Source organism: Salmo salar, chromosome 01 (assembly GCF_965601325.2).
Source record: "Salmo salar chromosome 01, fSalSal1, whole genome shotgun sequence".
In the NCBI taxonomy this organism is placed as follows: domain Eukaryota; kingdom Metazoa; phylum Chordata; class Actinopteri; order Salmoniformes; family Salmonidae; genus Salmo; species Salmo salar.
The window spans coordinates 180,263,287-180,290,000 of NC_138291.1; the positions used below are offsets into that span (position 1 = coordinate 180,263,287).

General features: G+C 44.2%; 1 protein-coding gene across 2 annotated transcripts in view; it reads right to left on the bottom strand.

The window, feature by feature from the left end:
* Nucleotides 1-17,424: 17,424 nt before the first annotated feature.
* LOC106591943 (netrin receptor DCC) overlaps nt 17,425-26,714 on the bottom strand; it is a 586,418-nt gene continuing 577,128 nt past the window's right edge. For both annotated transcript variants that reach the window (XM_082956999.1, XM_082956994.1), the window contains exon 29: nt 17,425-17,659. In XM_082956999.1, the coding sequence (XP_082813125.1) occupies nt 17,570-17,659 (90 nt within the window). In that variant the 3' untranslated portion in view covers nt 17,425-17,569. The remainder of the gene's footprint in view (nt 17,660-26,714) is intronic.

The following is a 26,714-nucleotide window of genomic DNA, read 5'->3' on the forward strand; positions in this document are numbered from 1 at the left end:
TGTTATATCTTTTGATTAAATGCATTATTTTCCAAATCTGATACATCAAGACACTTACATGCTTCGTAAATGAGCTGAGGCTTACAGAGCAAAGAGCCTGTTAAGAGTCAAGCTGGTGATACAGCTGTTGCCGGCTTCAAACAAAGGAAATCAAGGAATCCCGCCGTGAAAGCAACCACACAAGATAACCAAGGTGACTAATGCAACTAATGCAAAGAATACAGCTCAAGTGGCAATGCAAAAATCGAGGGGAAAAAAGCCACTCTGATTCAAGCTGCGTTGGCGGGTGGGTGGAGACTTAGCTAACAATGTGGACTGGACAGGTGGCTACAACGGAGCAATGCATCAGCAATGGAGAAGACAAAACGCTCACAATGTCTACCACGCCTAAAGAAAATGGAAACGGAGCAGGAGGCACTGAAAAAGTAGAAAAAAAAACAGCCCCCGGAAAATAGAAGTGGGAAATTCAAACTGAAAATCCAAGGCCTTGGCAGAAGGCCGTGAGAAGGTAAATATCTTCAACCTGTCTGCTTCCAGTGTCCCTGCGACGCATTGAACTACAACTTGTGAATAGGCCTCCAAGTGGCTGCCTGGCACCAGGTTTTACAATGTCTGGGTAAGGTTTCTGCAACTCCAAGACAAACTACACCTACAACCACTCTCTCGGGAGAGCTTTGATCTGAGCTTTGAAAATACATAGGTCTGAATATTCATGGCTGCCTAGGGCGGCAGGGTAGCCTAGTGGTTAGAGCGTTGGGCTAGTAACCGAAAGGTTGCAAGTTCAAATCCCTGAGCTGACAAGGTACAAAATCTGTTGTTCTGCCCCTGAATAAGGCAGTTAACCCACAGTTCTGGCTGTCATTGTAAATAACAATCTGTTCTTAACTGATTTGCCTAGTTAAATAAAGGTAAAATATATATATATTCCCTGATTAGCCAGTAAAAGTTCAAGAAAACAGAGGAACTACTTCATGAAGAACATCTTGAGAGATTATAGCATTCAGGATAGATTATGCTTCCCTGGCGAAGCTGATAGTGGAAGATCTCCTTCATATCCAAGTCTGAAGCCACCGAATTCCTAGCAGAGAATAACCTCATCAGAAAAGACACCGGTCCACGCAGCAATCGGGACATGCCTGGTGTTCAAAAACAAGACAATGGATAGAACGGTAAGACTCTGTCCGACTTCCTAGAGCGGATCTGCAGGTTAGTGCCTCTGTTCAGGAAGTCTGTTATGTGGCCTACTGAATGAAGTTTGACGCCCAAAGACTGATTTGACTATTCCACTATTACCTCAGATCTACTCTTAAGGAGCCTGCTCTTAAGGAGCCTTACACCTTAATAAGGAACTTAGTTGATATTTTCAGAGGTAGACTGGCTCTAGCAACCCAAAAACAGAGAAATACTCCATCGAAACCGTGAATCGATTCTAAATTGCGACACGGTTCTAGAAAACATAAAGTCCTTTACTTTCACATCACATCAAAAAATGATTTCACAAATGGAAAATATACACTTACTGTGTACACAGTTTTAACCATCTTCATCACAGTCGCAGCAGACAGTATTTTTCATTTTACAACACGTTTTTCTTGCAGCTCTTTTCCCCATTACACACAGGTGTTCTGAGCTACATAGCTAATTAGCACAGGTGGTCTCTCTGTCTTCGCTCTGTCGTCCATAAACACACGCTGTAACATGGAGACATGGCCATGTGGTAACACTAACCATAATCCTTTAAAAAAGGTGTTTATCAATGTAACCTTTCGTTTTCTGGAAATTATTTCTAGCTGACATGAAAGATAAGTTCCTTATGCTTCCAAAAACCTTACCGCATGCAATGCGTGTTAATGTTTAGACCAATCATCGAGGCCCTTAACAAAACTTCCCCAGTACACAAGACACCTTCGTCCAATGACTGTTATGTGTAATGTAATGGAGCTGAGAGTCATGATGATCAAGGGAAGTCCACTATGTCAGGTTACATTAGGTTGGGTCTATGACAGGTTACATTATGTTGGCTCTATGACAGGCTACATTATGTTGGCTCTATGACAGGTTACATTATGTTGGCTCTATGACAGGTTACATTATGTTGGCTCTATGACAGGTTACATTATGTTGGCTCTATGACAGGCTACATTATGTTGGCTCTATGACAGGTTACATTATGTTGGCTCTATGACAGGTTACATTATGTTGGCTCTATAACAGGCTACATTATGTTGGCTCTATAACAGGTTACATTATGTTGGCTCTATGACAGGTTACATTATGTTGGCTCTATAACAGGCTACATTATGTTGGCTCTATGACAGGCTACATTATGTTGGCTCTATAACAGGTTACATTATGTTGGCTCTATAACAGGTTACATTATGTTGGCTCTATAACAGGCTACATGATGTTGGCTCTATGACAGGTTACATTATGTTGGCTCTATAACAGGCTACATTATGTTGGCTCTATAACAGGTTACATTATGTTGGCTCTATAACAGGTTACATTACGTTGGCTCTAAGCCTACTAACCTATCATACCCTACAAGATCCCTTCTGTTCTAATGACTACTTCCCAGTGAAATCTGCTCCTCTCCTCTCCGCTCCTCTCCGCTCCTCTCCTCTCTACTCCTCTCCTCTCCTCTCAGCTCCTCTCCGCTCCTCTCCTCTCCGCTCCTCTCAGCTCCTCTCCGCTCCTCTCCTCTCTACTCCTCTCCTCTCCTCTCAGCTCCTCTCCGCTCCTCTCCTCTCCGCTCCTCTCAGCTCCTCTCCGCTCCTCTCCTCTCTACTCCTCTCCTCCCCTCTCAGCTCCTCTCCGCGCCTCTCCTCTACGCTCCTCTCAGCTCCTCTCCGCTCCTCTCCTCACCTTTCTACTCCTCTCCTCTCCTCTCAGCTCCTCTCCTCTCCGCTCCTCTCAGCTCCTCTCCGCTCCTCTCCGCTCCTCTCAGCTCCTCTCCGCTCCTCTCTTCTCTACTCCTCTCCGCTCCTCTCAGCTCCTCTCCGCTCCGCTCCTCTCTACTCCTCTCCTCTCCGCTCCTCTCAGCTCCTCTCCACTCCTCTCCTCTCCGCTCCTCTCAGCTCCTCTCCGCTCCTCTCCTCTCTACTCCTCTCCTCTCCTCTCAGCTCCTCTCCGCTCCTCTCCGCTCCTCTCAGCTCCTCTCCGCTCCTCTCCTCTCTACTCCTCTCCTCTCTACTCCTCTCCTCCCCTCTTTACTCCTCTCCTCTCCTCTCAGCTCCTCTCCTCTCCGCACCCCTCCACTCCGCTCCTCTCCACTCCTCTCCGCTCCTCTCCTCTCTACTCCTCTCCTCTCCTCTCAGCTCCTCTCCGCTCCTCTCCTCTCTGCTCCTCTCAGCTCCTCTCTGCTCCTCTCCTCTCTACTCCTCTCCTCTCCTCTCAGCTCCTCTCCGCTCCTCTCCGCTCCTCTCAGCTCCTCTCCGCTCCTCTCAGCTCCTCTCCGCTCCTCTCCTCTACGCTCCTCTCAGCTCCTCTCCGCTCCTCTCCTCTCCTCTCTACTCCTCTCCTCTCCTCTCAGCTCCTCTCCTCTCCGCTCCTCTCAGCTCCTCTCCGCTCCTCTCTTCTCTACTCCTCTCCGCTCCTCTCAGCTCCTCTCCGCTCCTCTCTTCTCCTCTCCTCTCCTCTCCTCTCAGCCCCTCTCTGCTCCTCTCCTCTCCGCTCCTCTCAGCTCCTCTCCGCTCCTCTCCGCTCCTCTCCTCTCCTCTCTACTCCTCTCCTCTCCTCTCAGCTCCTCTCCGCTCCTCTCCTCTCCGCTCCTCTCAGCTCCTCTCCGCTCCTCTCCTCTCCGCTCCTCTCAGCTCCTCTCCTCTCTACTCCTCTCCTCCCCTCTTTACTCCTCTCCTCTCCTCTCAGCTCCTCTCCTCTCCGCACCCCTCCACTCCGCTCCTCTCCACTCCTCTCCGCTCCTCTCCTCTCTACTCCTCTCCTCTCCTCTCAGCTCCTCTCCGCTCCTCTCCTCTCCGCTCCTCTCAGCTCCTCTCCGCTCCTCTCCTCTCTACTCCTCTCCTCTCCTCTCTGCTCCTCTCCTCTCTACTCCTCTCCTCTCCGCTCCTCTCAGCTCCTCTCCGCTCCTCTCCTCTCCGCTCCTCTCAGCTCCTCTCCGCTCCTCTCCTCTCCTCTCTACTCCTCTCCTCTCCTCTCAGCTCCTCTCCTCTCCGCTCCTCTCAGCTCCTCTCCGCTCCTCTCAGCTCCTCTCAGCTCCTCTCCGCTCCTCTCCGCTCCTCTCAGCTCCTCTCCGCTCCTCTCTCCTCTCCTCTCTACTCCTCTCCTCTCTACTCCTCTCCTCCCCTCTCTACTCCTCTCCTCTCCTCTCAGCTCCTCTCCTCTCCGCACCCCTCCACTCCGCTCCTCTCCACTCCTCCCCTCTCTACTCCTCTCCTCTCAGCTCCTCTCCGCTCCCCTCCACTCCGCTCCTCTCCACTCCTCTCAGCTCCTCTCCGCTCCTCCCCTCTCTACTCCTCTCCTCTCAGGAGAGGATGAACTTCCTCATTTACTGGAACTATCGTGAACCACAAAATGACTCTTAAACTCTTAAACTGCCTGGCCGGAGAGGAACCAGGCTCTGAGGGGTGGCCAGTCTTCTCTGGCTGTGCCGGGTGGAGATTATTAGAGTACATGGCCATTAAGGCCAGATTGTTCTTCAAGATGTTCATACATTCATAGAAGACCAACAGGGTCAGATAATAATCACAGTGGTTGTAGAGGGTGAAACAGGTCAGTACATCAGGAGTAAATGTCAGTTGGCTTTTCATAGCCGAGCATTCAGAGGTCGAGACAGCAGGTGCGGGAGAGATAGAGAGTCGAAAACAGCAGACCCGCGACCAGGTAGCATGTCCCCTCTCTCCACTGGGATTCTCTGCTTCTTATCCTATTACAGGGGCTGAGTCACTAGCTTACTAGTGCTCTTCCATGCTGTCCCTAGGAGGCTTGTGTCATTTGAGTGGGTTGAGTCACAGATGTGATCTTCCTGTCCGGTTTTGCGCACCCTCGGGTTCGTGCAGTGGAGGAGATCTTTGTGGGCTATACTCAGCCTGGTCTCAGGGTAGTAAGTTGGTGGTCTGTTGATATCCCTCTAGTGATGTGGGGGCTGTGCTTTGGCAAAGTGGGTTATATCCTCAGTCTCCAGTATCTATGCTGCAATAGTCTGTGTTTCGGGGGGCTAGGGTCAGTCTGTTATATCTGGAGTAATTCTCCTGTCTTATCCAGTGTCCTGTTTTAATTTAAGTATGTTCCCTCTAATTCTCTGTCTCCCTCTCCTCCCGGAGTACCTGAAGCCCTAGGGTCATGCCTCAAGACTGCCTAGCCTGATGACTCCTGGCTGTCCTATGTCCACCTGGTCATGATGCTGCTCCAGTTTCAACTTTTCTGCCTGCGGCTGTTGATGACCTGTTCATCTGATGTGCTACCTGGCCGCGGATCTGCTGTTTTCGACTCTCTATCTCTCTATATCTCTCTCTATCTCTCTCCTGCACCTGCTGTCTAGACCTCTGAATACTCAGCTATGAAAAGCCAACTGACGTTTACTCCTGATGTACTGACCTGTTGTACCCTCTACAACCACTGTGATGATTATTATTATGGCTAGCGGGCTAACATGCTAAGCCTGGTTCATTGGCTGCATGGCTAGTGGGCTAACAGGCTAAGTCTGGTTTATTAGCTGCATTGCTAGCTGCATTGCTAGCTGCATTGCTAGCTGCATTGCTAGCAGGCTCCTGCACCTGCTGTCTCGACCTCTGAATGCTCGGCTATGAAAAGCCAACTGACATTTACTCCTGATGTACTGACCTGTTTCACCCTCGACAACCACTGATTATTATCTGACCCTGTTGGTCATCTATGAACATCTTGAAGAACAATCTTGCCTTAATGGCCATGTACTCCTATAATCTAAAACCTGGCACAGCCAGAAGAGGACTGGCCACCCCTCAGAACCTGGTTCCTCTCTAGGTTTCTTCCTAGGTTCTTGTCTTTCTAGGGAACTTTTTCTTGCCACTGTGCTTCTACATCTGAATTGCTTGCTGTTTGGGGTTTTAGGCTGGGTTTCTTTATAAGCACTTTGTGACAACTGCTGATGTAAAAAAGGGTTTTATAAATATATTTCATTGATTGATCTCTGCTCCTCTCCTAACTTCACCAAGATATGAAACATGAGTTCAGAAGATCATTGTAATTACAAATCCTTGTGACATGGGGCAGTGCGTTTTCATGCTGAAACATGAGGTGATGGCGGCGGATGAATGGCATGACAATGGGCCTCAGGATCTCGTCACGGTATCTCTGTGCATTCGAATTGCCATCGATAAAATGCAATTGTGTTCGTTGTCCGTAGCTTATGACTGCCCCATACCATCACCCCACAGCCACCATGGGGCACTCTGTTCACAACGCTGACGTAAGCAAACCGCTCACTCACACGATGCCATACACGTGGTTTGTGGTTGTGAGGCTTGGTTGGACGTACTGCCAAATTCTCTAAAATGATGTTGGTGGTGGTTTATGGTAGAGACAAGAACATTAAGTTCTCTGGCAACAGCTCCCTAAATACTTGAGACATCTGTCGCATTGTGTTGTGTGACAAAATGGCACATTTTAGAGTGGCCTTTTATAGTCCCCAGCGCAAGGTGCACCTGTGTAGTGATCATGCTGTTTAATAAAGGTTAGCAGCAAAGAGGGGGACCAACTCCATATTAATGCCCATGGCTTTGGAATGAGATATTTTACAAGCAGGTGTCCACATACTCTTGGTCATGTAGTATATATCTGACCATAGGAAGTAATCTGATATTGTAGACCATGAAATGTATAAGACATATTTATGAAATATGATTTTACCATTATTCTTCAATATCAGATTACTTCAATTACTTTATTGTCGCTAAAAGGAAATGGTGATTAAATCAGACAGATAACGATGGGTTTGTTAGTACGTCATTGCCAAGTTTATTTATGCTGTTCTTCAAAACTATGCCATCCAAAATTCTAACAACATGAACCTAAACATCGACTGGCCAATCTTCCGTAGGAGACTTCACTATATCTATTGATGACAGGAAATCATTATTAGAGAGAGTACATCATTACCAGAAGAACAACTGGAGAATAACAGGATAAGTTAGTCACCATGTTCCCCGGACTCCCTATTGAAACACAAGGTGGTCCTGGCCTGCACAGTGCCCTAACTTCTAGACATGCAGCTAATGAAACAGACTTAGCCTGTTAGCCCGCTAGCCATGCAGCTAATGAACCAGACGTATCCTGCTAGCCATGCAGCCACTGATACAGACTTAGCATGTTAGCCCGCTAGCCATGCAGCTAATGAACCAGACTTAGGCTGGTAGCCTGCTAGCCATGCAGCTAATTAGCCAGACTTAGCCTGTTAGCCCACTAGCCATGCAGCCAATGAACCATACTTAGGCTGGTAGCTTGCTAGCCATGTAGCTAATTAACCAGACTTAGCCTGTTAGCCTGCTAGCCATGCAGCTAATGAACCAGACTTAGGCTGGTAGCTTGCTAGCCATGCAGCTAATGAAACAGACTTAGCCTGTTAGCACGCTAGCCATGCTGCTAATGAACAAGACTTAGCCTGTTAGTCTGCTAGCCATGCAGCTAATGAACCAGACTTAGCCTGTTAGCCTGCTAGCCATGATGCAGCTAATAACTGAACATGTCAGCCTGTTAGCCATGATGCAGCTATTAAATGAACTAGTCAGCCTGTTAGCCGTGATGCAGTAATACAATGAACAAGTCTTTTTATGTTAGCCTGTTAGCCATGATGCAGCAATTAAATGAACAAGTATTTTTATGTTAGCCTTCTAGCCATGATGCAGCAATTAAATGAACAAGTCTTCAAATCAAATCAAATGTATTTATATAGCCCTTCTTACATCAGCCGATAAGAGCGTCTGCTAAATGACGTAAACGTAAACGTAAGAAACCCAGCCTAAAACCCCAAACAGCAAGCAATGCAGGTGTAGAAGCACGGTGTCTAGGAAAAACTCCCTAGAAAGGCCAGAACCTAGGAAGAAACCTAGAGAGGAACCAGGCTATGAGGGGTGGCCAGTCCTTTTCTGCCTGTGCCGGGTGGAGATTATAACAGAACATGGCCAAGATGTTCAAATGTTCATGACCAGCATGGTCAAATAATAATAATCACAGTGGTTGTCGAGGGTGCAACAGGTCAGCACCTCAGGAGTAAATGTCATTTGGCTTTTCATAGCCGATCATTGAGAGTATCTCTACCGCTCCTGCTGTCTCTAGAGAGTTGAAAACAGCAGGTCTGGGAAAGGTAGCACGTCCAGTGAACAGGTCAGGGTTCCATAGCTAGGCAGAACAGTTGAAACTGGAGCAGCAGCACGGCCAGGTGGACTGGGGACAACAATGAGTCATCATGCCAGGTAGTCCTGAGGCATGGTCCTAGGGCTCAGGTCCTCCGATAGAGAGAAAGAAAGAAAGAGAGAAAGAGAGAATTAGAGAGAGCATCCTTAAATTCACACAGGACACCGGATAAGACAGGAGAAATACTCCAGATATAACAGACTGACCCTAGCCCCCCGACACATAAACTACTGCAGCATAAATACTGGAGGCTGAGACAGGAGGGGTCAGGAGACGCTGTGGTCCCATCCGATGATACCCCCGGACAGGGCCAAACAGGCAGGATATAACCCCACCCACTCTGCCAAAGCACAGCCCCCACACCACTAGAGGGATATCTTCAAACACCAACTTACCATCCTGAGACAAGGCCGAGTATAGCCCACAAAGATCTCCGCCACGGCACAACCCAAGAGGGTCGCCAACCCAGACAGGAAGACCACGTCAGTGACTCAACCCACTCAAGTGACGCACCCCTCCTAGGGACAGCATGGAAGAGCACCAGTAAGCCAGTGATTCAGCCCCTGTAATAGGGTTAGAGGCAGAGAATCCCAGTGGAGAGAGAGGAACCCGCCAGCCAGAGACAGCAAGGGCGGTTCGTTGCTCCAGAGCCTTTCCGTTCACCTTCACACTCCTGGGCCAGACTACACTCAATCATAGGACCTACTGAAGAGATGAGTCTTCAATAAAGACTTAAAGGTCGAGACAGAGTCTGTGTCTCTCACATGGGTAGGCAGACCATTCCAGACAATTAGGAGGCCTGCGTCTGGTGACCGTAGTGTACGTGTAGGTATGTACGGCAGGACCAAATCGTAAAGATAGGTAAGAGCAAGCCCATGTAATGCTTTGTAGGTTAGCAGTAAAACCTTGAAATCAGCCCTTGCCTAAACAGGAAGCCAGTGTAGGGAGGCTAGCACTGGAGTAATATGATCACATTTTTGGGTTCTAGTCAGGATTCTAGCAGCCGTATTTAGCACTAACTGAAGTTTATTTAGTGCTTTATCCGGGTAGCCGGAAAGTAGAGCATTGCAGTAGTCTAACCTAGAGGTAACAAAAGCATGGATAAATTTTTCTGCATCAATTTTGGACCGAAAATGTCTGATTTTTGCAATGTTACGTAGATGGAAAAGAGCTGTCCTTGAAACAGTCTAAACAGTCTTAACCTGTTAGCCATGATACAGTTATTAAATGAACAAGTCTTAGCCTGTTAGCCATGATGCAGTAATAAAATGAACAAGTCTTAGCCTGTTAGCCTGTTAGCCATGATGCAGCAATTACAGTAAATTAACAGCCTGGACTTGTTTATCAGATTTTTATTATTCCCACTGATACTAATGTGTGTGTGTGTGTGTGTGTGTGTGTGTGTGTGTGTGTGTGTGTGTGTGTGTGTGTGTGTGTGTGTGTGTGTGTGTGTGTGTCTACACATGACCCAGAAAGGAGATGGTTGATCCCACCGTAGCTACTAGTAGTAAATACAGGCTAATGCATGAACAGGCAGAGGTCAGAGGTTATGTGACAGCACGTGTGTTTGTCCCCCAAATAACACTCTTTTCCCTATGGGGCCCTGGTATTAAAGTAGTGCACTACATAGGGAATAGAGCGCCATTTGGGACACAAGCTATGAGAGGAGCATGTAGGGATCAGTAGGGGTATGATGACTCCTTGCTGTCCCCAGTCCACCTGGCCGTGCTGCTGCTCCAGTTTCAACTGTTCTGCCTGCGGCTATGGAACCCTGACCTGTTCACCGGACGTGCTTGTTGCACCCTCGACAACTACTATGATTATTATTATTTGACCATGCTGGTCATTTATGAACATTTTAACATCTTGACCATGTTCTGTTATAATATCCACCCTGCACAGCCAGAAGAGGACTGGCCACCCCTCATAGCCTGGTTCCTCTCTAGGTTTCTTCCTAGGTTTTTGGCCTTTCTAGGGAGTTTTTCCTAGGGAGTTTTTCCTAGCCACCGTGCTTCTTTCACATGCTTTGCTTGCTGTTTGGGGTTTTATGCTGGGTTTCTGTACAGCACTTTGAGATATCAGCTGATGTACGAAGGGCTATATAAAAATAAATTTGATTTGATTTGATTTAGGGGAAGTCTATCTGACCTAACATGATTTATATAGGGTAACTAGCCATCAATACATAAAACGCTAAAGGCAGGAAGTATATGCTATGACCTAACTGTTAGCCTATATAAACATGGAGAAGGGAGCTTCCATCAATTTAACGACAGACTCAGCGGTTGACAGTATTGTTACAAAATGTTATGTACAGGTATGTTAACATACTACATGTATTTTGCTGTTACAATCAAGCGTCAGCATGAGTGACATATCTTGCACGGCTAAATATAACTGTTTTTGTTGTTGACATACTCTAACGAGACTATATTTGACTAACAGTTACGACTTGAGTTTACCTTCCTTCGTCATTCTGTAATATTCTGAGGACAGCCTGTCATGCAGGTTTCAGGTTTTTATTTTATTTTAAATCATCAGAATTGTCTTCAACCCGTCTTGATTTTTATTCCTGTTCTGTTAATAATCCATCTTTATTGTCCTCCATCAGGGTGACAGCAAACATATGGAAACTGACAGTCACCTTCAAGTAGTCTGTTCAAGAGAAGACAGGGCTCGACTTGCTTCAGGATGTTATCACCCAGTGTTGTAAATGCCACCCTATTCCACATATAGTGCACTACTTTTTAAACCAGGAACCAGGAAGAGATCTGGTCAAAAGTAGTGCACTATATAGGGAATAGGGAGCCGTTTGGGACGTCAAGGGACCAATTCTGTTTAGAGACGAGACGGCTTTGCTTCAGGTTTTCACTCAAGTCTTCATTATAGTGACAGATAAAGACGCCAAACGTATGACAAGTGACATTTTGTATCAAAACTTTATTTATCAAACAAACAAAAAAAAGAATACACCATTGAAATAACATTTCTATATATAAAAAGAAAAAAGAGGACCCGTGGAACTGCTTGCTCTACAGCGCATTACAAAACCAGCAATTGTATACAACGTTGTGGGTAGAAACAGCCAGGAGAAGAAGAACTTTTCTTACTCTATATAATAATAAGGTATGTAATAATGTATTATTCCCCTTCTTCACTTCAAATGAACAAAATGTACACTTTAATATTGCAATCTCTAAATCTAATTTGGTTAACAATTCTAAAATTGGAAATATTTTAAGGATTAATTCAATATACATGTACTTAGGACTTTTTTCTGGATATTTCACCTTCCCAACAGTCATCAGAGTGTTCAGTGGGTAAAAACTCTGGTCCTGTATTGTAACTAGTACTGTTGTATACATGACCACGTGATAGTTAGGAACCACCATCTATCTATCTAGCACCTCACCCCAGCCTGCTATCTGTCTCTATCTATACCTAATCTCACTGTCACCTCACCCCAGCCTGCTATCTGTCTCTATCTATACCTAATCTCACTGTCACCTCAGTCTCCACCTCAGCCCAGCCTGCTACCGGTCTCTATCTATACCTGCTCCTCCACCTCACCCCAGCCTGCTATCTGTCTCTAACTATACCTGTATTGTAGGTCTATAAAGAATAGAGGTATAGTCATGACAGTAAATTGCCGCACCACCCAACTCATCTGGGTTAGGGTTATACCCATGGGTTATACCCATAGCCTATTATCTATAACAGTTTATAACCATAGCATATCATCCATAAGAGGTTATAACCATAGCCTTTAATCCATAACAGGTTATAACCATAGCATATCATCCATAAGAGGTTATAACCATAGAATATCATCCATAAGAGGTTATAACCATAGCCTTTAATCCATAACAGGTTGTAACCATAGCCAATCATCTATAACAGGTTGTAACCATAGCCTATCACCCATAAAAGGTTATAACCATAGTCTTTAATCCATAACAGGTTATAACCATAGTCTTTAATCCATAACAGGTTATACCCATAGTTTTTAATCCATAACAGGTTGTAACCATAGCCTATCATCTATAACAGGTTATAACCTTAGCATATCATCCATAACAGGTTATACCCATAGTTGTTAATCCATAACAGGTTGTAACCATAGCCTATCATCTATAACAGGTTATAACCTTAGCATATCATCCATAACAGGTTATACCCATAGTTGTTAATCCATAACAGGTTGTAACCATAGCCTATCATCTATAACAGGTTATAACCTTAGCATATCATCCATAACAGGTTATACCCATAGTTGTTAATCCATAACAGGTTGTAACCATAGCCTATCATCTATAACAGGTTATAACCTTAGCATATCATCCATAACAGGTTATACCCATAGCCTTTAATCCATAACAGGTTGTAACCATAGCCTATCATCTATAACAGGTTATAACCTTAGCATATCATCCATAACAGGTTATACCCATAGTTGTTAATCCATAACAGGTTGTAACCATAGCCTATCATCTATAACAGGTTATAACCTTAGCATATCATCCATAACAGGTTATACCCATAGTTGTTAATCCATAACAGGTTGTAACCATAGCCTATCATCTATAACAGGTTATAACCTTAGCATATCATCCATAACAGGTTATACCCATAGTTGTTAATCCATAACAGGTTGTAACCATAGCCTATCATCTATAACAGGTTATAACCTTAGCATATCATCCATAACAGGTTATACCCATAGCCTTTAATCCATAACAGGTGTTGAAGGCCACATTCGTTGGGTGGTTGGGTGCTCCAACCCTTTTAATGGCACAGTGATCTCTCATTAGTAAAACCCAATATCCCATTATCCAACAGACACACCAGCTCTCTCGTCAGCACATTTGGCTAAATGAAGGTCACCTTGAGAGGAGTCCCAAAAGGGTACCCTGTTCCCTATGGGGCCCTGGTCTGAAAAGTAGTACACTACATAGGGAATAGGGTGTAATTTGGGACTTAAGCCTTGAATCCCTCTATGTTTACAAACAGTACACAGAGACCCTTTCTTGTCCTGTCCAGTCCTGACTGGGAAAAGTCTCAGAGCACAGCTAGCTATCGCAAACTCTTTTGTCTTTCAAATTTTGACTAACTTTCAACTTCAAATTGTACTTGTTATTCAAATAAATAGACAATGTAGACAGTTTGTCTATGTTGTTGGCCATGATATGTGTCTATGTAATTTCGCAGCTCAAAGTTACTATGGATGTGTTCCTTTTCTGAGAAGAAGTGCTACCCCGTACAGTGTCCTAACTAGGACTGGAGTAACGCCTTGTGACGACGACTCTATCCTAATATGGATACCGTAATCCTGAAGTGGCTGATGGGAGAATGACAACAGGAAGAGGCTATTCAATGGGACAGACACCTCTCAGACAGTATTTAGAAAACAGACTTGAATATGTTTTCCTATTTGTTTTTGTCTTAAGCTAAACTAAATGTTCCAGAATGATGAAATTGTTTTTCATAAATAAATAAAAGTAAGAGTAATGCTGTAAATAATATATGAAATCATATACATTTCCCCTGAACCCCAAAGTCAATGAGTTAAGTAGCAATTTGTCCTTCAATTTCTCTATGGAGCACTACAAGAAAAAATAAATAAAAAAAAGCATAGGTCCATCTCAAGTGGCATCCTATTCCCTATATAGTGCACTACTTTTTGACTAGGACCCATAGGGCTCCAGCCAAAGGTAGTGTACTACATAGGGAATAGAATGCCATTTGGGACTCATTCCCTATTTTCATGTTGTCTTGCTGCAGCCGTCCTTTCTCTCCGTGGTAAAAATACACAAGAAAATATCGAGCCATGTTTCTGTTCGCCTGTCTGTCTTCCAGAAGAGAAGTCCGTGTCGATAGAATGTCACAGATCATGTGTTACTCTGCGTTTAGGGCCAGGCAAATAAGAATAAGCACATTTTACATTTTCACACAGATCTCCACACAGATCTCCACACAGATCTCCACACAGATCTCCACACAGATCTCCATACAAATAAAGTGATCAACGAAGAGAAAAACTAAGAACAAAAGGTGAAATGTATAGGCACATAACAACGTCTAGATTTTTCTCAACAACGTAAACAAACAAACAAAGTCTTAAGGGCAAACAGATAAAAGAAAAATCGAAAACAAAATGGCGTTACGTACCAGATGAACACACTTGACGGGTTTGTTTTGTTTTGTGATGAGTCGGGCTGATCTCCGAATCTTTACGGAAGCAGCCATTATGCGTTTCTATCACTCTATGCTAAACCATGTGAATCTCTCACTGACACAGACATCAATACCATAGCATTATACCATTCAGCATTGTCATTACTTTCCTGGAGTCATCATTTTTTTTCTTCCAAGAGCGCAAGTCAGAATTCTAATGTTGAATAATGAATCCTGATATTTGAAACAGTGTAATGAATTCACTGCTTCACAAACTCCCTACGTTCAATTCTCTACATGTTCAGAATGCCAATGCAGCTATCCCTTCTATTTTTTTTCTGTCCCCAGGACAATCCATCGTCAGAAGAAAAATAGAGACTTGCAAATTATAAAAGGGAGAACAGTTACCATGGGTTACCAGAGTCAAACATGAGAATATTGATGTCCTATATTAATGATTAAGTTGTATATGTTTCCCCCCTCCCCCGGTGCTTTGTTTTGCTAAAAAGCTAAATGTTATGTATTTATCCTTAGTGATGCGTATCAGTCCATGGAACACCCTGATGTAAAACAATATCACAAGTCTCGGGAAAAGGCTGTTACAAATTGGATTAGAAATAGTTGTACTGCAGCGTTTGACAGAACTGCTGATGTAAAAAATATATACTATATGGAAATCATATGCATTGTTTAATCATCTATAAATGACCCCCTCTGCATTAGCATCCGAAACATCCCCTGGGGTGATCGCATCCGAAACATCCCCTGGGGTGATCGCACCCAAAACAAACCCTGGGGTGATCGCACCAGAAACATCCCCTGGGGTGATCGCATCCGAAACATCCCCTGGGGTGATCGCCCTTCACAGTCAGTCAAGCTTACATAAACAGAGGTACATGTGTTTGTCTCATGACAACCTTAACTGGTAAAAACTAAAGATCAACATCATCATCATAACCATTATCACCACCACCAATGCATCATAAGCAACAAAAAGATCCCGTTGGCATGGTGAATAAGGTTGTCAACACGTACGTTTTAACAGGGACCGAAACTCATTGTCAATAAAGTAAATATCATATATTCATACAAAAGCCTATCAACCACCTTGTAATACCACTTGATACCGTCCTGATACCCAAAATATGTTCCAAAGGCCCTCCATACCTCGACCGGAACGAGAGGTTATACGTCTGGTTTGGATGTTGTTCTAATGATTTCAAAGCTACATTTTGGCAAATACCAAACAGCTGTCTGTGTTTGTGATAGGGGTAGCAACATGACCAGGGCAGAGGGTAAGTGGAGGAGGGTAGCAACATGACCAGGGCAGAGGGTAAGTGGGGGAGGGTAGCAACATGACCAGGGCAGAGGGTAAGTGGAGGAGGGTAGCAACATGACCAGGGCAGAGGGTAAGTGGAGGAGGGTAGCAACATGACCAGGGCAGAGGGTAAGTGGAGGAGGGTACAACATGACCAGGGCAGAGGGTAAGTGGAGGAGGGTAGCAACATGACCAGGGCAGAGGGTAAGTGGAGGAGGGTAGCAACATGACCAGGGCAGAGGGTAAGTGGAGGAGGGTAGCAACATGACCAGGGCAGAGGGTAAGTGGAGGAGAAGCAACATGACCAGGGCAGAGGATAAGTGGAGGAGGGTAGCAACATGACCAGGGCAGAGGGTAAGTGGAGGAGGGTAGCAACATGACCAGGGCAGAGGGTAAGTGGAGGAGGGTAGCAACATGACCAGGGCAGAGGGTAAGTGGAGGAGGGTAGCAACATGACCAGGGCAGAGGGTAAGTGGAGGAGGGTAGCAACATGACCAGGGCAGAGGGTAAGTGGAGGAGAAGCAACATGACCAGGGCAGAGGATAAGTGGAGGAGGGTAGCAACATGACCAGGGCAGAGGGTAAGTGGAGGAGGGTAGCAACATGACCAGGGCAGAGGGTAAGTGGAGGAGGGTAGCAACATGACCAGGGCAGAGGGTAAGTGGAGGAGGGTAGCAACATGACCAGGGCAGAGGATAAGTGGAGGAGGGTAGCAACATGACCAGGGCAGAGGGTAAGTGGAGGAGGGTAGCAACATGACCAGGGCAGAGGGTAAGTGGAGGAGGGTAGCAACATGACCAGGGCAGAGGGTAAGTGGAGGAGGGTAGCAACATGACCAGGGCAGAGGGTAAGTGGAGGAGAAGCAACATTACTGTAGATGGACCAGAACAAGGAGATATGGAGAGCTTTCCCGGAGTCTGCCGCGATCCTGTAGAGTCCGTCTAGATATTATTCAGTACTAGGTCTAACCGGTGTTCCCACAGCCCGTGGAATGTTCTAGGCTGTGGTCACTGACTGTGTCATTGTTTTAGGAAAGAGGAGAAGGAGAGGAATGTGGAGAGTGTGTACGGTGTCCAGGACTTTGATCGGTGTCCATTAGCATGTGGCCACTGTGAGACCTACCACTGTGAAACCTACCATGTCATCTCACATCATCACCAGGCAACGAGGGTCCAGAGAAACATTGACGTCTGGAGATAGCAAACGGTCCTTAGGTCTTATAGGTCCAGTTGTAACACTTGAACCCTTCAGTTCAAAGTTCAATCCAAAACACCAGTAATGCACATGAAAACAAAAAAACAAAAAGAACATTGATCAATGAAAACTCAAAAAGGTGACGTTTTAAAGGGAAAACAACACTGAGGAAATCATGGAATAGAATTTCTTCATCGTTTATCTTTTTAGAGTCTTCGTCGTGCCCCTTTCAGAGGTCCTTGGGGGGGGGTATTATAGAGGTACAGACAGGACAGATAGGGGGGTTGGTTACAGTATTAAAGGGACACACAGAGGTCCGTTAGGTGGGTTGGTTACAGTATTACAGGGGGGTTTGTTGAGAAGTATCTGTGTTTCTGAGGTCCAGGCACCCCCCCCCCCCCCCCCCCTCTGTGCCCTGCCCCTTGTTTCTGTGGTCCTGACACCGTGCTTCTCCTAGTGGTACTGCTGTCTGTCTGTGCTGTGTTGAAGGTCTGACGGACTGTCTGGGTGGGACTCTCTGCCAGGGCTGCTGGGGTTAAAAGGCTGAGCCAGTGATGGCGTTGAGTTGCTTCATGAGTCCCTCTAGGCTCGCCATCTGTTCACTCAAGTCGTCTTGCTCGTAAACCTAGAAGATAAAAACAAAATTCCTCTGTCAAACAAATTCAAAGAAGGATCACCGTCCAGAATAATTGCAGGGGTAAATGTATTGCTTTTTATTCAGTTAAAGCAGAGGTGTCAAACTCCTTCCACGGACAGCCGAGGCTCTGCAGGTTTTTACTTTTTCCTTTTCTTTAATTATTTTTATTTCCCCTTTATTTAACCAGGTAGGCTAGTTGAGAACAAGTCCTTTATTTAACCAGGTAGGCTAGTTGAGAACAAGTCCTTTATTTAACCAGGTAGGCTAGTTGAGAACAAGTCCTTTATTTAACCAGGTAGGTTAGTTGAGAACAAGTTCTCATTTACAACTGCGACCTGGCCAAGATAAAGCAAAGCAGTGCGTCACAAACAACAACACAGAGTTACACATGGAATAAACAAACATACAATCAGTAATACAATATAAAACATCTATATACAGCATGTGCAAATGAGGTAGAATAAGGGAGTTAAGGCAATAAATAGGCCATAGTGGTAAAATAATTACAACATAGCAATTAAACCCTGGAGTGATAGATGTGCAGAAGATGAATGTGCAAGTAGAGATAATGGGGTGCAAAGGAGCAATTAAAAAAAATTATAATAACAGTATGAGGATGAGGTAGATTGGATGGGCTATGTACAGGTGCAGTGATCTGTGAGCTGCTCTAAAAGCAAATGCTTAAAGTTAGTGAGGGAGATATGAGTCTCCAGCTTCAGAGATTTTTGCAGTTCGTTCTAGTCATAGGCAGCAGAGAACTAGAAGGAAAGACGGCCAAAGAAGGAATTGGCTTTGGGGGTGACCAGAGAGATATACCTGCTGGAGCACGTGCTATAGATGGGTGCTGCTATGGGGACCAGTGAGCTGAGATAAGGCGGGGCTTTACCTAGCAGAGACTTATAGACGACCTGGAGCCAGTGGGTTTGGCGACGAATATGAAGCGAGGGCCAGCCAACGAGAGCGTACAGGTCACAGTGGTGGGTAGTATATGGGGCTTTGGTGACTAAATGGATGGCACTGTGATAGACTGCATCCAGTTTGTTGAGTAGGGTGTTGGAGGCTATTTTGTAAATGACATCGCCGAAGTCAAGGATCGGTAGGATAGTCAGTTTTACGAGGGTATGTTTGGCAGCATGAGTGAAGGATGCTTTGTTGCGATATAGGAAGCCAATTCTAGATTTCATTTTGGATTGGAGATGCTTAATGTGAGTCTGGAAGGAGAGTTTACAGTCTAACCAGACACCTAGGTATTTGTAGTTGTCCACATATTCTAAGTCAGAACCGTCCAGAGTAGTGATGCTGGGTGGGCGGGCAGGTGGGCAGCGATCGGTTGAAGAGCATGCATTTAGTTTTACATGCATTTAAGAGCAGTTAGAGGCCACGGAAGGAGAGTTGTATGGCATTGAAGCTCGTCTGGAGGTTAGTTAACACAGTGTCCAAAGAGGAGCCAGAAGTATACAGAATGGTGTCGTCTGCGTAGAGGTGGATCAGAGACTCACCAGCAGCAAGAGCGACATCATTGATGTATACAGAGAAGAGAGTCGGCCCGAGAATTGAACCCTGTGGCACCCCCATAGAGACTGCCAGAGGCCCAGACAACAGGCCCTCAGATTTGACACACTGAACTCTGTCTGAGAAGTAGTTGGTGAAGCAGGCGAGGCAATCATTTGAGAAACCAAGGCTGTTGAGTCTGCCGATAAGAATGTGGTGATTGACAGAGTCGAAAGCCTTGACCAGGTCGATGAATACGGCTGCACAGTATTGTCTCTTATCGATGGCGGTTATGATGTCGTTTAGGACCTTGAGCGTGGCTGAGGTGCCCCCATGACCAGCTCGGAAACCAGATTGCATAGCGGAGAAGGTACGGTGGGATTCAAAATGGTCGGTAATCTGTTTGTTAACTTGGCTTTCGAAGAACTTAGAAAGGCAGAGTAGGATAGATATAGGTCTGTAGCAGTTTGGGTCTAGATAAATTTAAATTAAGACCTAAATTAAATGAAGACCTAGACAACCAGGTGAGGGGAATTCCTTACTAATTAGTGACCTTAATTTATCAATCAATTACAAGGGTGGAGGGAAAACCTGCAAACACTCGGCGCTTTGTGGAATGAGTTTGACACACGAGTTAAGGGAACAATAGCAAAGTAGGCCTGAAGGAAAAACAGATACCAAACTACTTTTGAAAGAATTATTCGCCAACAGTTTCCATTCCATACAGTACTTTATATTGGCGTGATCATACAGTACTTTATATTGGCGTGATCATACAGTACTTTATATTGGCGTGATCATACAGTACAAAATGGCTACCTAGCCAGCCAGGCGAAAGAGAGGTCTACTGCAGGATTGATAATTTGACCAGTAAAATGTATGATCTCCATATTGGTAGGTAGGTAGCTGTCTTTTTTTTTTTTTGTATCTGTGACGGCTAAGATTCCTAAAAAAATAGTAATCCCGAGCCTGAAGCCTAACCCTTGTGATGATCGCTAGCTATGATTACTTTTTAAAAAAAACTCAGCTTTGTGAGTACATCATCCTGGTCTAGCTATTTACAGGCATATATTATCAGATTATTTCAGCTATGGAGTATCAGATTCAATTACATTCCAATCTTTTCACCAACGTTAGAGTGAAATCTTTTGGATGATAAAAATGCGAGCCCGATTGATAACTTGTACAATTCCCTTTCTTTTTTTTAATGTGCTGATGGTTCATCGCTACTTGGGGGAAGACGAGGACGAAGAGGAGGAGATTGAAATGGAGGAGACAGAGGAAGTTGGAGCCAACACGTTATGCTATTGCCTCTCAGACAAGCTTTTTTGACTGGAAGGTAACTGTTATGTACTATGAGACCTATGTATAAATTAGGTAAATGTTTTCTAAAATACTTTGTCTCTCTCTCTCTCTCGCATATATAATATATATATATATATATATCTCTGTAAAACACTGTGGTGGACTGTCAGCTCTCAGACGTATAGCTGCCCCCACGATGGTAAGGAAAGACAGAGAGGTTGAAAAGACTGCACTGCAAACAGGGCTGAGGGACAATCACACCCTCGTCCTGACACAGACACAGATATCCATAACACTAGTAGGCACTAGTAAAAAAAGAGACTCAGATTATTCACCCAGTAGCCCAGATTGTCACTGGTCATTTCCCCTTTGTTGCACGCTTTTAATTGGTTCCCATTCTGGAATGTATGGACTTGTTGTAACGGTTGTCGTATGGAGTAGATCAAGGCGCTGCGGGTTGAGTGCTCATATTTACTTTTATTTGAGACACGTAACAAAACAAGAAAACGAACGAACGACAAACAGTCTTGCAAGCTACACACAGCTATGCAACAACAACTTCCCACAAAAGACAGGTGAAAAAAGGGCTACCTAAGTATGACTCCCAATCAGCAACAACGAAGTACAGCTGTTCCTGATTGAGAGCCATACCAGGCCAACAAAGAAATACACAACATAGAAAAATCATAGAAATACAAAACATAGAACAATACCCAAAAACCCCGGGAACATATAAAACAAACACCCCTCTTACATAAGTACATATCCCAACAAACCCCGAACCACATAAAACAAACACCCCTCTGCCACGTCCTGACCAAACTACAATAACAAATAACCCCTATTACTGGTCAGGACGTGACACTTGTTCCTATTCTGACCATTAGACCATAGGCCTACTGGAATGTATGGAAGAATAAATTGAAGTCATGAAGTCATTGAAGCCAATTATTGTTATTATATGCCTTATTCTTATGATATTTTGTAATTCCGGTTAAATCTTGATGACCAATATCTCTCAGATGAATGATGTAATTAATGTTACGACAGCGTGATGTACCTATGAATGAAACACCTCATTCTCCTTGTATTGATATTATACTACTTGTGTACGTCTTTCCTTGTCAAAATGTAAGACTAAATGCTGTCTGGAATATGTTTGGGTACAGATATGTGTTTTAATGAACTACCCAGATAAGAACGTGACTGATCACAGAACGTTCCATGGAATTCTAGAACAATAGCGTCGGTTTCTAAAACCGTCCGTAACCCATTCACAGTAAAAGGGTATTACTATTGTGATTTCAGATTATCAAGGCTTGAAGGAAAAAGGAAACCTGCACACTGCTCTTTATAGTATCACTGATATTTAATAAGCTTTACGTATCGGTCTAAAAAAGGTAGAAATGTCATGTTTTAGGTCATTAAAATGTATTGCGACTGGATAATCCCTGTCGTTTCGCCTGATTGAACTTTTATGTTAACTAATTCTCTGTTTGTAACCCATTCACAGTAAAAGGGTATTACTATTGTGATTTCAGATTATCAAGGTTTACAAAATAAGGAAGACTCAAATATGCTCTGTCTTTAAATTGTTTTCTGTCTTCGTTAGGAAGTTGTGTAAATGGCAGGTGTTTGGGGTGGTGGGGGGGGGGACGGGACTGTACAAGATACCTATTTTTACAGGTGTTTATTTTTCTTTGACTGATTACCATTTCATTGACGTGGTGCGATTGTGTGTCACATCATTTGAAATGGCTGTTTGTATCATGTATCAGGTATTCGTATACAGTTTGACACCAGCTGTCACGTCCTGACCATAGAGAGCTCTTATTTTCTATGGTAGAGTAGGTCAAGGCGTGACTGGGGGGGTTTATCTAGTTTATTTAGTTCTATGTTGTTTTGGTTCTAGTTTATTTTTTTCTATGTTGTTTTTTTTTGTATGATCCCCAATTAGAGGCAGCTGGTCATCGTTGTCTCTAATTGGGGATCATATTTAAGTAGTTGTTTTTCCCCTACCTGTGTTTGTGGGAGATTATTTTGAGTTGGTTCATGTTGCACCTCTTTCGTCACGGTTTGTGTTTTGTTTATAGTTTATTGTTTGTTTGGCAAAGTTTCACGTTAAAATAAAAGATGTGGAACGATATGCTCAGCTGCGCTTTGGTCTCCTTCTTACGACTCATTAATGCACGTAGAGGTCAGGGTCTCGGTAGATTCCGGAATTCCAAAACTCTCCTACTGATGATGCAACAACGCCAATATGGCGATTTACAGTTAAAACCTGGTGCAGGGTTCGTCTCCTACGTTTGGCCTCAGGCCAATTCTGTTCTGAGCTAATAGTTAGCGGGACATAACATAATTAGTATATAATATTAGCACAATTAATTGGTCTGCACTTTAAATTGAACGACATTTTAACACATCTGATTAGTACATAATACATTCAGTGACAATAACATGATCATTTTTGATCTGATTAGGCTCCTAAAATTATGCTCACCAACGTCTCTATTCAATGATTATTTTTTGTCTATTTTCTCTGTGTGTTGATTGGTGGGGAAAAACAGGTCTATGTATCCAACTGTAGGCTACACTACGTTTATTTAACGTCATCATTTTGTTCAGAACAATTAGTTTGATAGCGAGAGAAAATGTCGCTGTTTGCAAAGAATTCAATCTCAGGCATCATTATGAATCTAAGCACGGAACTTTCAAAGTGGCCTTCCTGCCTCAGACAGAGGCCCGACGCAGAAACATTGAAGCGTTAACTGCAAGTTACAAACACTGCTTTTCTTTTGGGGGGGGGGGGGGGGGCTGTCATATTCTGTCACTTAAAACGGGTTAAATCTCCACTTACAAGGAAGAGTGAAAACAGTCGTGCAGATGGTGGAAAAACTTGAGGGTTTTACTGGGAAGCTTAAAAATTGTTCGATTTGGACTTGTCATCCAGAAGGCTACTGCACTTCAGCACACTGAAGAAATGACAGGCAGAGGGACCAGGCCGCAGCATTGTCACAGAGGTGATGGATGATTTCATCAAGGAGCTGAGGGACAACTTCTCCATCGGATTTGAAGACTACAGCATGTCCAAGGATATCATTGTGTTTGTACGTGATCCTCTCACAGTCCGCCCAGGTAGAGAATTCTCCTCCCTTTGCTAAGAAAACTATAACCTCGCTGGATGAGGCCGCAATTCAAACTGAGCTGATTTAACCTCCAGATGTCGAGCCAAATCAGTTTTGGGTGGCATGCTCAGTGGAATAGAGCACTGTAAAGAAACTTGCATTTTATGTACTAACAATGTTTAGATCGACTTACACCTGCGAGTCCTCATTTTCTTCTATGAACGCAATTATGGACTCGCGACAGTAACCGGCTTTCACACAAGTCAATCGAGGACTGTCTCCGCATCAAAATCACATCCATCTCACAACATCGTGTCCGAGGGGAAATGCAACTTTTCCCCACTCAGTAAGTCACTTAGTGGCCTATATGACAGTATTCAATAAATACTCACATTATTGAGAGTGTTTATCCAGGGATATTTAGGTCTCAATCTGACAGTATTTTCTGTTTGTTTTGTCGTTAAAAGGAGCAGGCTATCTCGATACAGACGTTCAGACACACACGCCTTTTTTTTTTTCTCTTTAAATTATTTTTTATTTAGGATACTACATTTTTGTCCAGTTGTAGTTGTAAATAGAGCAGTAATAAAAACAATCCCATGTCACGATTCCTACCGACGGTGGCGCCCCCTCCTGCTCGGGTGGCGCTCGGCGGTCGTCGTCACCGGCCTATTAGCACCGATTCCCTTTTTGTTTTTCCCTTTTTTTATGTTTTCTCACCTGCCCTGAGTTAGTCATTAAGCTATTTAGTTCAGTTGGCCCGCTCCCTATTGTGCGGGATTGTTTTTCTGTGTGTCGACTGCGTTTTGTTCGACTGTGCTTGTCGATTGTGTTTTTCCCTGTTGTTGGGAAACCTTTTATTTTGTACATGTGGTTTATTAAAATTACCACACAGCGTTCGCTGCTTCCTGCGCTTCTTTCCGCCACACAACAGACAAGCCGTTACATCCCAATAGGCTATATACATTTTTTTTTATCTTGTTAAAGATGCTCTTAAAAGTCTCATAGTCTACCAGTTAAGTTATTTTATATAGACCTAGGCTCGGGGATAGGAATATAATACAATTAAGCCTTCTAGTTGTTTGTAAAGTCTAATTAAAATGAAGATTATTGTTTAAATGAATTACTTGACTGGTGTAGGTTTTCTCCATCTGTTGCTGTGCAACACTTGCACAAACAAGTTTTCAGCACCAGGCGCTGTTCCACCTCCTATTGATTGCGTTGCAGCTATACGTTTCAGCACCACAGAATGGTCCGCTACCTACTTTTACTTTCTCCTGCATTCTCTCTCCTCTTTGAAAGAAGTTAAAATGTAACTATTGCCTTATTAAAAGGTAGGGTAACTTCCTTCTTGGGACATTGCATTTGAGAGTTTTTGCATCTCATCTTAACATAAAAAAAAAAAAAAAAAAAAAAACATCATAATTCATTTTGGGGCTACTGTTGCTGGCGGGCAAGATTTGGCCCGTGGGCCGCCAGATGGGGAACCTTGGCCTAGTGTTTCCATTCCCTATTAATAAGCTCCACAATGTTAATCAGACAACTTAATACGTCTTACTAAATGAATCCTAGATTGACCCTTACCATTTAAGGTCGGGGACCATAATTAAAAAGCTATCTCCCTTATTATGAGCTGATGAAGCCCTGATGACAGCTCACTGATGCACAACTATTGGAATGTGTGTGTGTGTGTGTGTGTGTGTGTGTGTGTGTGTGTGTGTGTGTGTGTGTGTGTGTGTGTGTGTGTGTGTGTGTGTGTGCGTGCATGTATATATCTGTCTGTGTATCTCTGTGTGTCTCGATTTTCCTTAATAAGCTTATTTACATTGTACATTTTAGTAACTTAGCGGACGCTCTTATCCAGAGCAACTTACAGCTTGTTGTGAGCTACTGGTCCATTCCCTTTTTAAATAAGCCTTTTAGAGCTAATGTAAGGCCAGGTTAATGTTCTCATTCCTGCTGTGGAGGCGGACATTTTGATAAAAGAGAAAAACATAAACACACCCCAAAACGTCTTGGTGCTTGGCGGCTTGGCGGCTTGGCGGCTTGGCGGGGAGAACAGATGAGCATATAAAGTGTGTGATCGATGCCAACCTATTTATTTTGGAGACACTCCCACGGACTTCATGGCTGATGAGAAAAGGCCAGATCAATTACAAAGATATGTGGGATGGATGGCAGGCAGCTGACCTTTTGAGCCAGCAGCAATCCCCCCCCCCCCCTCGCAAAGTAAGTTTTGGTTTTGCTAGGGCGTTGTGGACTGGGATGGCAAATGGGAGTAAGCATCTGCCTCTTTTAAGTCTATCCCAAACCTTAACCTTACATTAGCCATTCAGAGTAAATGATTAAACTTAACCTTAAACACTTCGAAATGTGACGTTTGGAAACATGGATGAACGTCTAATTCTGACGTGAGACTGTGAGATCGGGTTGCTCCCCTCCCCTCCCCTTCCCTTCCCTTCCTCCCTTCCTTCCCCTGCTTTTCTCATTACTCCAGCAGGTCCTATAAAGTGTTATGGGGCTGTCTAATGCGTCTCCTGACTCCAATCCATGATGGCACAGATGCTTTCTCCGTGTTATTGTTATTGAGATATTAATATTTAATGGAACGATTCTTCGCCGGCACTGTTCTGTGTTTTACAATTCATACTCGGAGTATGTGTGTGTGTGTGTGTGCTTTTCTGTCCAACAATTCTTAGTGCTCTGCTTCTGTCTTACATTCTCCATGCTCGCTTCATGGTGTTTTGGCTGTTGTTCTCTATCCATGCTCGCTTCATGGTGTTTTGGCTGTTGTTCTCTATCCATGCTGCCTTCATGGTGTTTTGGCTGTTGTTCTCTATCCATGCTGCCTTCATGGTGTTTTGGCTGTTGTTCTCTATCCATGCTGCCTTCATGGTGTTTTGGCTGTTGTTCTCTATCCATGCTGCCTTCATGGTGTTTTGGCTGTTGTTCTCTATCCATGCTCGCTTCATGGTGTTTTGGCTGTTGTTCTCTATCCATGCTGCCTTCATGGTGTTTTGGCTGTTGTTCTCTATCCATGCTGCCTTCATGGTGTTTTGGCTGTTGTTCTCTATCCATGCTGCCTTCGTGGTGTTTTGGCTGTTGTTCTCTATCCATGCTGC